Source organism: Rhagoletis zephyria, unplaced genomic scaffold (genome assembly GCF_001687245.7).
Source record: "Rhagoletis zephyria isolate East Lansing unplaced genomic scaffold, Rhagoletis_zephyria_1.1 Rzeph_scaffold_15410, whole genome shotgun sequence".
Taxonomy (NCBI): domain Eukaryota; kingdom Metazoa; phylum Arthropoda; class Insecta; order Diptera; family Tephritidae; genus Rhagoletis; species Rhagoletis zephyria.
Genome location: NW_016172477.1, coordinates 1,606 through 13,039, shown reverse-complemented (window position 1 = coordinate 13,039; position 11,434 = coordinate 1,606). Strand labels below are relative to the sequence as shown.

The following is an 11,434-nucleotide window of genomic DNA, read 5'->3' as shown; positions in this document are numbered from 1 at the left end:
CAGACTGTCTCTTAATTTTACTGCAGGGTTTTGTTCACGATTACTAATGTAATATACATATGTATGCCCATACATATGTACATGTAGATATGCATGTGTGTTTGTTTAAATATTTATGAATGCACTCGATATTGTACCTATATCTACGTCATGAACTGTCAGTATCATTTGGGAATTAATAGTGCACTAAAATGTTGACAAATTAAAAAAACTAATGAGTTCAGCCTAAATAAAAGATAGTAAAGGCCGGTCCACATAGAATTTTCGCGTTTGCTTTGCGCTAATTTGACAGAACGAACGTTAAAAGTACGCTTGCTACAATAAAAGCTTGGCAGGGAATTCTTTCATAACTTGTAAGAAAATCGATATTTTTGCCCGCATATGATTAAATAGGAAATATATTTCACATAATTTTATTCATTTGAAGTAACTGACTAGCAACGCACACCAAAAGTTGAGAGCTGGCCATCTTTTCCGTACAAATAAGAGAATAGCGAAAATTTGCTAACTAAAATGGTACAATGTCCAGAAGTACGGGGAAACCACATTTCGTGCCCAGAATTTTAGAAACAGCTGATTCTCGCTTACATTAATAAATAAATATGTATATAAGGGTTGAAAATGCGTCCACTTGTCATACACTATTCCTTTAAAGCACAAAATAGTTCTGTTCGTCGAGCAAAAAATTTGTACAAATTTGTACGAATTATCATCATCAAAAAATTATCCATCACTAAAAAACTGAGAGCACAAAGTGACAGTTTTCTGGGAGAGAAGTTGCAAATTTTTGCTGGAAAAATTTTAGCCAGCAAAAATTTGCAATCACAAACGCGGGAACCCAAAACTACCCGGAAATCATCAAATAAAGAAATTGAAACGTACGCTGAAGAAAGTCATAATAATTTGAAATATACATACTGTATATCCTGTTGTTTGTCCACCTGAAAGAATTTAAAAAAATTTATTATGTTCGAAATGCAACCGTGGACACCAGCTGGCGGAGAAACTTGAAAATTCCTGCAAATCTGTTCGTACAGAAATTCGCAAGTTTCTCTACATGAGAGAAAATTTAAGAGCCTTTTTGCTTACTCTGATATTTTGATTGTTGGATAAGCCTTTTTGGATTTTTGATGAACAAACCTAATAAATGCAAGCAACTTGTAAACACAAAACAGCTGATATCCGCTTTGACACTGACGGCCTGTTTCGTGTAGAAAAAAGAACACACGATCCAATACGTTCCATTTTTCGCTTTTTAATACCTTTTTTGAGTACGAGACTGATTTGTGGGCTGTTTTCGGAATGCGCGGAATCCTGCGTTGAGTGCGGGAAAGAACCTGCCACATACATGTTGTTTTGTTGTACCGCCTACAACACACATACCTCACACACATGCCACATACATCACAGCCTCCACTAGTTTAGGCAACCACTTAAGTACTAAAAGTGAAATGCTCGGCGATACGTTTTTATTTGGCACTACAACCGTTTGTCGGTTTGGACCGAGACCAAAAAAAACTTCCTCCATTGCCTCTCTCCTGTGTAAATTTGCGCAAGTTGGTAATCCCGATCGCAGACACCAACAACAACAGGTCCTTCTGCACTTGGTCCATCTATTTTGATCGTGAGCCTCTTTGCTTTCGTTGTCCACCCATGGGTGCCGAGTCGAAGGATGTTTTCACTGGAGCATCGTAAACCATGTGTAATAATTTATGTTATATAATGTATTTTGGAGCGAAATTTGAGTTGGAGAAAACACTGTTTCGGTGTTGTGCCGTGTTTAATGCAATTTTTTGTCCTAAAACGAAAGTGACTGAAATTTGTACCAAAATACATAATTTTTTCTTCCTGTCGGAAGGATAAACCACCACCAATATATATAGTATAATGCTATAAAAAAGATCAATAATCAACAAATCAAATATTTGTTTAACATACATAATCTTCAACTTTTAGGACATCAAGACTCAGAATGGGTCTTCTGAAGTGGTGCAGTTGAATGGAGTAAGTAACGGCCATCACACCAGTAGTAGCAGCAGCAGTAAGCATAAATCCTCTAGCAAGGACAAACACCGTGACAAAGACCGTAGCGATCATAAAAGTTCGAGCTCGAGTTCAAAGGATCACAAAAGTAGCAGTCGGTAAGTAGTCAATTAATTACTCAACGGGACTAGAAGCAGTAAGCGCTCCCTTCCTAATTTCACACCTCATTGTATTTTAACATTGTGTCTCATTAGTAGGGAACGGATTTTTCGGACCTAAAAACCTATAAAAAAGGCAAAATAAAATAATGAAATAGGCTGGAAAAGGCAAAATAATATAGCGCAATTGGCAGGAAAAGGCAAAATAAAATAGCATGGCAGGAAAAGGAACTAGAAATAGCAAAAGAGGCAAAAGAAGNCAGAATTGCTCGCTGATTCCGAAAATCAAGTTAATTTTTTATTCTATGGATAAGTTTTCGAGATATTTTCAGGTGTACATGGCGTATGAGTAACATACTTTCCTGCTAATTTTTCATACAAAAAAATCTTTGCGCAATTTCATATGACCACTTATTACTTCTTTATTTATCCATCGATTTTTTTCATTATCAACTTGATTTTTGTTTGTAACAGAACAGGCTTTAACACAGCCTTTGATGTACTAAACGTGCGCTCGACGTCGAGTTAAGTGGCGCCCAATTTAAATATGAAACATTTGAAACTTTTATATTATAAGGAATACGGGCTTTTTCCTCGCTATAATCACTTTTTTAAAGGTACAACAGGCAAAAAAGACAAATACCTTAAAAAATGCAACATTAAATGTGTATATATGGAATTAGGGAAAGCTATCTCTTTAGCAGAAAAAAGGAAATTTTCATAAAATCCGTTCCCTGGTCATTAGAAAAAGCACTCGCTTGGTGCTCCTAAAGGAGGCCTTGGTGAACGCTTCAACTATAGCATTTAAAAAGCGATGCATGCGAATCATTAACTTCTCCTAATAATACTTATCTTTTAATAAAATAATGCAGTTTTTGTTAACCATTTGATAAGTTATAGTGGAGTTTACTTTTTTGCTTTTCTATGTGATATACATATGAAAATACATACATACATACATGTTTGTACATAAATTATTAATTTTTTTCAAAAGAAAATATTTTATGTAACTACTCAAAATGATATTTATTTCTGAGCATGATCATATATCATGTATCATGTTTCTGAGTATTGTTAGAAAATTAAAAATTTATTTTTGACTTTGCATTTGCACTGCTCTCTACTTGCTCCTTTGGGAGCAGCTCACTTTCAGTCCCGTTGGGTACTAATGTATATTATCGGTCAAGTAACTTTTATTTTTGGGCTATTTTTGAATCTTAACTTTTACAACATTAGCGACAAAGATAGACACCATAGCAGTTCGTCGTCCAGTAACAAGGATAAACATCGCGATAAAGACCGTGATGGCAAGCACAGCTCTAGCTCGAGCTCGAGTCACCGGGATAAAGACCGTGACAAGGACAAGGATAAACACAAATCATCGTCTTCATCGAGCTCTAGCCATCATAAGAGCTCTTCCAAGGATAAAGATCGAAAAGATAAAGACCGCAAGAGGGTAGTAGCTCATCATCGAGTAAAGATAAAGACAAGGAACGTGATCGTCACCATAAATCATCATCATCCTCATCTAGCTCCCGCGATAAGGACAAGGATAAGGATCGCCATCGCAGTTCGTCGTCTTCGAAACACAAACATTCCAGCTCTAGTTCTTCGAAATCATCATCCGGTGACAAGCCAAAATTATTAGATGGGGAATTTATTAAACCCGAACCGATCTCGCAACCTTTAGCTGATTCACAATCAAACGGTTATAATACTGATTTTGCTGCACTCAGACCAGAACCAGTGGGAAACGATTATATGGATGAATCAAATACCGGATTTGATAATAATCAGTCTAATAATGGTTATGAAGAGAAATCGTTCATTAAAATGGAAGAACAAAATAATATAAATATTTCGCAGGCCAGCTCATGTGACTATTCCATGTCACAATTTAAGGAGGATGAGCCGGCATTTGTTGTAAAAGAAGAGGCCAGTGGCGATGAAGATAGCAAACGAGGGGGAAGTGCAGAACGTGAAGACGACGAGGAAGACATCCCTCTGGCTAAGCGAAAAACAAGTGCTAAACCACGTGATCCACTTGCTGACGATGAAGATGATGAAGAGGATGTACCTCTTGCTAAGCGTAAAATAAAGGCCGAACCTGAAGATGAAGATGACGATGAGGATGTGCCATTGTTGGCACGAAAGAAGCCCAAAAAGGAACCATCTGCTAGCAAGTCTAAGAATAAAAAGAAACGTGTTAAAGAAGAGGAAGAGGAGGAATATGAAGAGACAAAACCCAAAAAGAAAAAGACTAAAAAGGTATAGTGTACAATTTTAAGATGAATTAAATATCTCTATTATGCTACTACTTTTTAAAGGCCGAACAGACACAAGTAAAACAGGAGACTGCTTCTCCTACCAAGCGCAAGAAGAAAGAAGAAGAAGAAGAGGAGGTCTGGAGGTGGTGAGTACTCAAAAGAAAATAGAAAATAATCATTTATTAGATGCTCTGGAATTCGTGTTTACCATATTTGAGGGCGAAACACAGCGAGTACGCTAAATATTTAACTGGTTGAACAGCTGATTGTATGTATGTATGTTTATATTGTGTATCAAAGAACATAGTAGGTTTGTTCGTCGAAAATCCAGCAAGAACTATCCAACACTCAAAGTTACAGAGATTAAGGAACAATTTTCTCTCATGTTGAGGAACTTGCTAATTTCTGCACAAACGCAAATTTGCAGGAATTTGTAAGTTGCACTGCCAGCTGGTATTCACGGTTGCATTTCAAACATAATAAATTTTTATAGAATTTCTAAAATTCATTAGATATACATGTATATTTTTTGTTGTTCTGACTTTCGTTAACATACATTTCAATTTCTTTATCGTACGAGTTATCGGGATTCTTAAATCGACTCTGGTTGCAATTGCATTCCGATTGCCAATACAATTTTTTCTCAGCCGAGTACAGTTAAAATCATTGAAATTAACTAATTTAATTATATAAACAAGTTTTTAATTCCTTTTTCCATAAAAAATCGCTCATGTTTAAAAATTTTTATATTTAACGAGCTTATTTATTCAAATTATCCACAATCATATGCTTTTTGTGATTGCAAATTCTTGATGACTAAAATTTTTCTAGCAAGAGTTGCGATCCCGTACGAGTCCGGACTAGTCAGAAATAGTCAGAATCAGTCGGATTTTACTGGAAATCGATCCCGTACTCGGTTCTCTGACTATTGAGAGGACAAAAAAAGAGAGTAAATACGGTTCTCTCTGTCAGAAGCTACCAGTTTTAGTCCGAGAATTTTTTGCTGGTAAAAGGTTTGTTCGTCGAAAATCCAGCAACAATTATCCAACACTCAAAATATCAGAGAGTAAGAAAAAATTTTCTCAAATTCTCTCTCATGTTGAGAAACTTGCAAATTTCTGCACGAACGCAAATTTGCAGGAATTTGCAAGTTTCCCTGCCAGCTGGCGTCCACGGTTGCATTTCAAAAAAGCATTTTTTATAGAATTTTTAAAATTCTTTCGGATGGCCAAAAACAGGATGTACATGTATATTCCTTGTTGTTCTGACTTTCTTTAACATACATTTCAATTTCTTCATCGTACTAGCTGTCGGGTTTCTTAAATCGACTCTGGTTGCAATTGCATTCCGATTGCGAATACCATTTTTTTCAGCCGAATTAAGTTCAAATCATTGGAATTAACTAAATTAATTATATCAACAATTATTTACTTCCTTTTTTCATAAAAAAATCGCTCGTGTTTATAAATTTTTAAATTTAACGAACTAATTTATTCAAATTATTGTAGACAAAAATGCAACCATGCGCCACAACCACATGTTTTTCGTGTTTGCAAATTCTTGCTGGCAAAATTTTTTCCAGCAAGAATTTGCAACATCTCTCCAAGAGAACTGTCACTTTGCTCTCACAATTTTTGAGTGTTGGATAATATTTTGGTCTGCACGAACGCGATTTGGGCAAAAATCGTGATAATTCGTACAAATTTTTTGCTCGACGAACAAAGGTAAATTCTGGTAAATGTGTCAAACGATCAGCTGTAGTGTGTTTGGCAACCAAATTGTAAACAAAAGAAAAGTGCACTCTGCTAATTCATGTTGAAAAGTATTTAATTACTTGTTTAAGTGGATTCTAATGAATTTGAAAGTATTTTTGGTTATTTCCATGTGTGAGCTGAGTGTGTTTACATACCAAATAAGGAAAAATTTACAACCAAAATTTGGAGGTTATGTTGAAGTTGAAATTTTTTACTAGAAAGCGATCCCGTACTTTTCAATGTTACTCTCTCGCTCTGAGCAAATTTTTATTTTTTGACAGTTACTAGTTTTAGTCCGAGGAATACGGGATTGCACCTAAGAATTTGCAACTTCTCTCCAGGAGAACTGTCACTTTGTGCACTCAGTTTTTGAGTGATGGATCATTTCTTGGTCTCCACGAACGAGATTTGGGCATACATCATGATAATTCGTACAAATTTTTTGCTCGACGGACAAACCTAGCGACGCGACTAAGAGAGCGACAAGACATTTTCGGACAATAGCCTTTATATTTCAATAAAAAAAAAAAATTGTTTTCGTTGCTTTCTGAGCTGACGGTTGCTTCACTTTGTTTTGACGTTTCTTGTCTCTTTCTTCGCTATTAGAAAGCTAAAAGCCTGCTTATGGCAACTTAACCTTAACAGGGGTTTGGCTTTCCATTTGAGAGAATTTCTATTGGACAGCCTCCAAGTTGCGTTAAGTTGCCATAATGAGACCTTAACAGTTTGAAAGCAACTGAAGCAACAGTTTTAAATCCTTAGCAATTGACACATTGAAAAGATATTTGAGGTTACGTACTGCTGTCAGCAGCTGTCATTTTACAGCATTACAAATTTACTTGTTTTTGTGGGTCGTTTGCGTAATGGTGGTGAAAACAACGCTGCAATTTGATGGCGAAGGCAACGTGTGCATTTATTTTAGGAACGCAACGCGTTGTCTTCGCCATAAACATCGAGCAGCCGAATATTTGGTTTCGCCGATCATATACCATTTCAAATGTGTTTAATGCTAAGCTGCCGAAGAGAACCACATCTGTTAGAATTCAGCCAGTGTCAATAGCTGCGCTAAAATCACCAACAAAGAAAGTGAAAACTAAAGATTCTGTTCAAAACAAAATTTTCAGGTGGGAAGAAGAGAAGCGCGAAGACGGTGTAAAGTGGAATACTTTAGAGCACAAAGGACCAGTATTTGCTGCACCCTATGAACGCGTGCCGAAGAATGTGCGTTTCTACTACGATGGCAAACCCATGGAGTTATCCGAAGAGACAGAAGAGGCAGCTACATTTTATGCAAAAATGTTGAATCACGATTATTGCACAAAACAGATTTTCAACGACAACTTCTTTAAGGACTTCCGCAAGTCAATGACATCGAAGGAACGTGAAATTATAAAAGACTTCAACAAGTGCAATTTTGAAGAAATGTTTAAATATTTCACTGCAGAGTCTGAGAAACGCAAGAATGCGACTAAGGAGGAGAAACTAGCCAGGAAATTAGAAAATGAAGCATTGATTAAAGAATATGGCACATGTATCATCGACGGTCACAAAGAAAAAATTGGCAATTTCAAATTAGAACCACCAGGTCTGTTTCGTGGTCGTGGGGAGCATCCAAAAATGGGCATGATTAAACGACGAATTCAGGCTGGAGATGTATCCATTAACTGTGGAAAAGAATCGAAAATTCCATCTCCTCCGCAGGGTCATCGCTGGAAGGAAGTGCGTCACGACAATACTGTTACCTGGTTGGCCTCTTGGACTGAGAATGTACAGGGCCAGGTAAAATACATTATGTTGAATCCATCATCAAAATTGAAGGGCGAAAAGGATCATGTTAAGTACGAAACTGCACGTCGTTTAGCAAAATCGATTGATAAAATACGTGCGACATATCGCGACGAATGGAAATCGAAAGAGATGCGTGTACGTCAGCGGGCCGTTGCATTATATTTCATAGATAAATTGGCGCTGAGAGCAGGTAATGAAAAGGATGAAGATCAAGCCGACACCGTAGGTTGTTGTTCTCTCCGTGTTGAGCACGTTAAATTGGAAAAGCACTTAAATGGAAAGGAAAACGTTGTCGTCTTTGATTTTCTTGGTAAAGATTCAATCCGTTATTACAACGAGGTTGAAGTTGAGAAACGGGTATTCAAAAACCTCGAACTTTTCTTGGAAAACAAAAAGGATGGCGACGATCTATTCGATCGTCTAAACACTCAAGTGCTCAATGAACATTTGAAGGAACTTATGGAAGGTATATTAGATATAGTATAATTTTATAAATATATTTTAACTACTACTATTTTATTTTGTATAGGACTCACTGCCAAAGTGTTCCGTACCTACAACGCCTCAATTACGTTACAAAAACAATTGGATTTGCTCACTGAAGAGAGTATGTCGCCTGCGGAGAAATTGCTTGCCTATAATCGCGCTAATCGTGCAGTCGCCATATTATGTAACCATCAACGTTCAGTACCAAAAGGTCATGAGAAATCTATGGAGAACTTAAAAGAGAAGATACGGCAGAAGCGTGAGCTGATTGATGACGCTGAATCTGAGTATCATGTAAGTGCAAGAATAACGTATGCGTATAGATGTATACCGCATTTTTATTTTATATAAAATAAACATAATATGTATGTTCCGTGTTTTAGGATCTTAAGAGAGCCGCTAAGCGTGGCTCCGTAAAAGAGCGTGTTATGGCTGACAAAAAGTCTAAGCAACTGGAAAGACTAAAGGAGCAGCTAAAGAAATTGGAATTGCAAGAGACTGATAGGGATGAGAATAAAACGATCGCATTAGGCACCTCAAAACTGAACTATTTGGATCCACGTATTACTGTCGCATGGTGGGTATAGTGTAACGTAACATTACGATACCATACATGGAAAAGTTATACACTCGCGAACAAAATTTAAACTCATTATATTTGTAGGTGCAAAAAGCATGGAGTACCAATTGAGAAGATATTCAATAAAACTCAGAGAAACAAATTCATGTGGGCTATACACATGGCTGATGAAAACTATCGCTTCTAAGTAAACACTGATGTACGCCACTTAGGTCGAGGGACACTATTTGTGAAGATGATATTGACTTATAACTAAGAGTAGAGTTAAAAGTTTAATGTAGCATGCTCTCCGAACGCTATATCACTACTACCACCACCCACCACTTAACACTGTAGATGATGAATGTACATGAATGTTGTATGGAAAATGCATGAAAGTATAGCAGACGGAAGAAGCGGGAAAAGTGAGACGAGCTGGCATATACATCAAACTTTTTCATAGTATATATAGGGATCACTATATATACATAGAAATTATTCATAGCATAATGTTTAGGAAATAATAATGAATTTATTTCATTATCAACTATGATAAACACATCAATTCTTGCAATACATTTGTATACATAGCTACATATGTATACTTAGGTCTATAAGTAAATAAGAATGTGTTGCCATTTAATGTGTGAATGGCAATGGAATGTTCTCTTTATTATTATTATTATTAATCATGCACACAAACACACATACTCACGTATTTAGTAGAACGTATTAGCGTACAAACATTAGAAATCTTTGAAAATATGAATTTGATTTCATTTATAAAACACGATAAAAAAGTAAAGTAAAATGATTATAATTAAACCCCCTCAATCGCATCGCAAAAAATACATGGTGATTCTTATTACAGCGGAGGGAACTAAATAAGTTTTAGTAAAAATTTTACAAATGAATGGAACTACGATAATTGTGTTAACTTTTTTGATTTTTCGTCGAAGAAGGACGCATCCACGCATATAAATACAGATACGCTAACAAATACAATTTCAGTTTAAACAATTTTAGCATAATTCTTAACAATTTTATCTTATATACATAAATGTAAGAAAACACACTATACCATAATAAATATAATTTTTAAGTCATCAGAGGAAGGAGGATAACACCGCTACACCCCTTGTGTATGAAATACATAAAACACATTTGTGTTTGTAGCTGGGTAATTCAGAATATTCCCAATTTTTGTGTAATAATTTAGATTCGATCTAGATGCAAATATGCAAACAAGCGGCGTATGCATTGAAAACCTATAGACATTTAATTTTAGAAATAAAATTCAACAACAAGAACACTAATGCAATTTAGTTTATGATTTATTGATTACATATCTTATTTTATACACATAATGTGAAAATATTTAAATTTATTTAATAAAAAACAAATTAAAAACATGCATCCATAATTTCAACAATCAATCGTTAAATAACTTTTGTACCCACACTTTCCAATACATATTACATACCAACGCAACGTACATAGAATATGTATAACCAATTGTTTTTGTATAATTTAAGTTACAAACAGAAATATATCAAAAAAATATTGTACTGTAAAACAATAGAAAGGCATTTACTTTGCTTTGATTTATGGTATTATACAAACCATGGGGATAACAACGACAGTTGATGGTGAGTTTTTGCATTTAAAGAGATATTGTAGTTAGTGTGGAATATATGTACATATGTATGTATGTATGTATGTATTATCTCCCTCGACTTTGTTTGCTAGAGGCAGTGTTTGGCAAATATAAATTGTAAGGACAATTTAAAATTAACAATTGATTGATAAATACTAACAATCGATTATCTGTAATTTTGGAAAATTACAATTCATCAATTTTGGACGTAATACCTGTCATCAACGAAATGTGTGAGAAAGGGCCTGTTCGAGGCACGTAATAAAAGCGGCAGTACTGCAGCGCTGATGAAAACATGCATGACTGTTGCAACTTCCCATTTGATAAAACGTTTCCAAAAATCTAAACAGAACTTGATACTTTAATAATTCGCGCAACACTGCGGTTGTGGTTGGAACTCGAACAAGCCCAAAACTATTAAATATGCATTTTAGTAACAAATAAAACACTCATACTATTATTGATCATCAATGACTTTTATTAAATGTGACCTCTCGATTGCATCAGATTTATTTCGCTAAAGTAGACTATGGGTGCGTTCAGAAATGCATCAAGCCAAAGCATCAGTATCTTTTACTTCTAAATTACAACTGATGGAAATGCCTTATTTACGCAATTACGTTCCTATTAGGCACTTAATCGTGGTTGCACATATTGGACATTTCCATCAATTATAGTTTAGAAATAAAAGCGTATGATGCTTTGGCATGATGCATTTCTCAACACACCCTATATTGCACGACTACACATCATGGGCATTGTAGACTGTTGTTCTGAAAAAA

General features: G+C 35.5%; 2 protein-coding genes across 3 annotated transcripts; both read left to right on the top strand.

Moving 5' to 3' along the window:
* Positions 1 to 1,956: 1,956 nt before the first annotated feature.
* LOC108379019 (DNA topoisomerase 1-like) lies at positions 1,957 to 4,415 on the top strand (the record flags this gene model as incomplete). The annotated part of the gene is made up of 3 exons (XM_017635336.1): positions 1,957 to 2,141; positions 3,378 to 3,597; positions 3,687 to 4,415. Coding segments are annotated over 3 exons (1,134 nt in total), but the record flags the coding sequence as incomplete, so codon positions are not given.
* Positions 1,961 to 10,576, top strand: LOC108379020 (DNA topoisomerase 1-like). Of its 2 annotated transcripts, none has more exons than XM_017635338.1 (5): positions 1,961 to 2,141; positions 7,287 to 8,416; positions 8,480 to 8,730; positions 8,820 to 9,013; positions 9,101 to 10,576. In XM_017635338.1, exons 2-5 carry the CDS (start codon positions 7,411 to 7,413, stop codon positions 9,201 to 9,203), a joined length of 1,554 nt encoding a protein of 517 aa, XP_017490827.1. In that variant the 5' UTR covers positions 1,961 to 2,141; positions 7,287 to 7,410; the 3' UTR covers positions 9,204 to 10,576. The 2 variants fall into 2 exon arrangements, with proteins under 2 accessions (XP_017490827.1, XP_017490826.1); XM_017635337.1 differs by lacking the exon at positions 1,961 to 2,141 and adding an exon at positions 4,565 to 4,680.
* Positions 10,577 to 11,434: the final 858 nt, after the last annotated feature.

Coding starts and splice junctions, on each gene's coding strand:
- LOC108379020 (XM_017635337.1), top strand. Junction 8,417..8,479: donor TTTGAAGGAACTTATGGAAG/GTATATTAGATA, acceptor TATTTTGTATAG/GACTCACTGCCAAAGTGTTC. Junction 8,731..8,819: donor ACGCTGAATCTGAGTATCAT/GTAAGTGCAAGA, acceptor TCCGTGTTTTAG/GATCTTAAGAGAGCCGCTAA.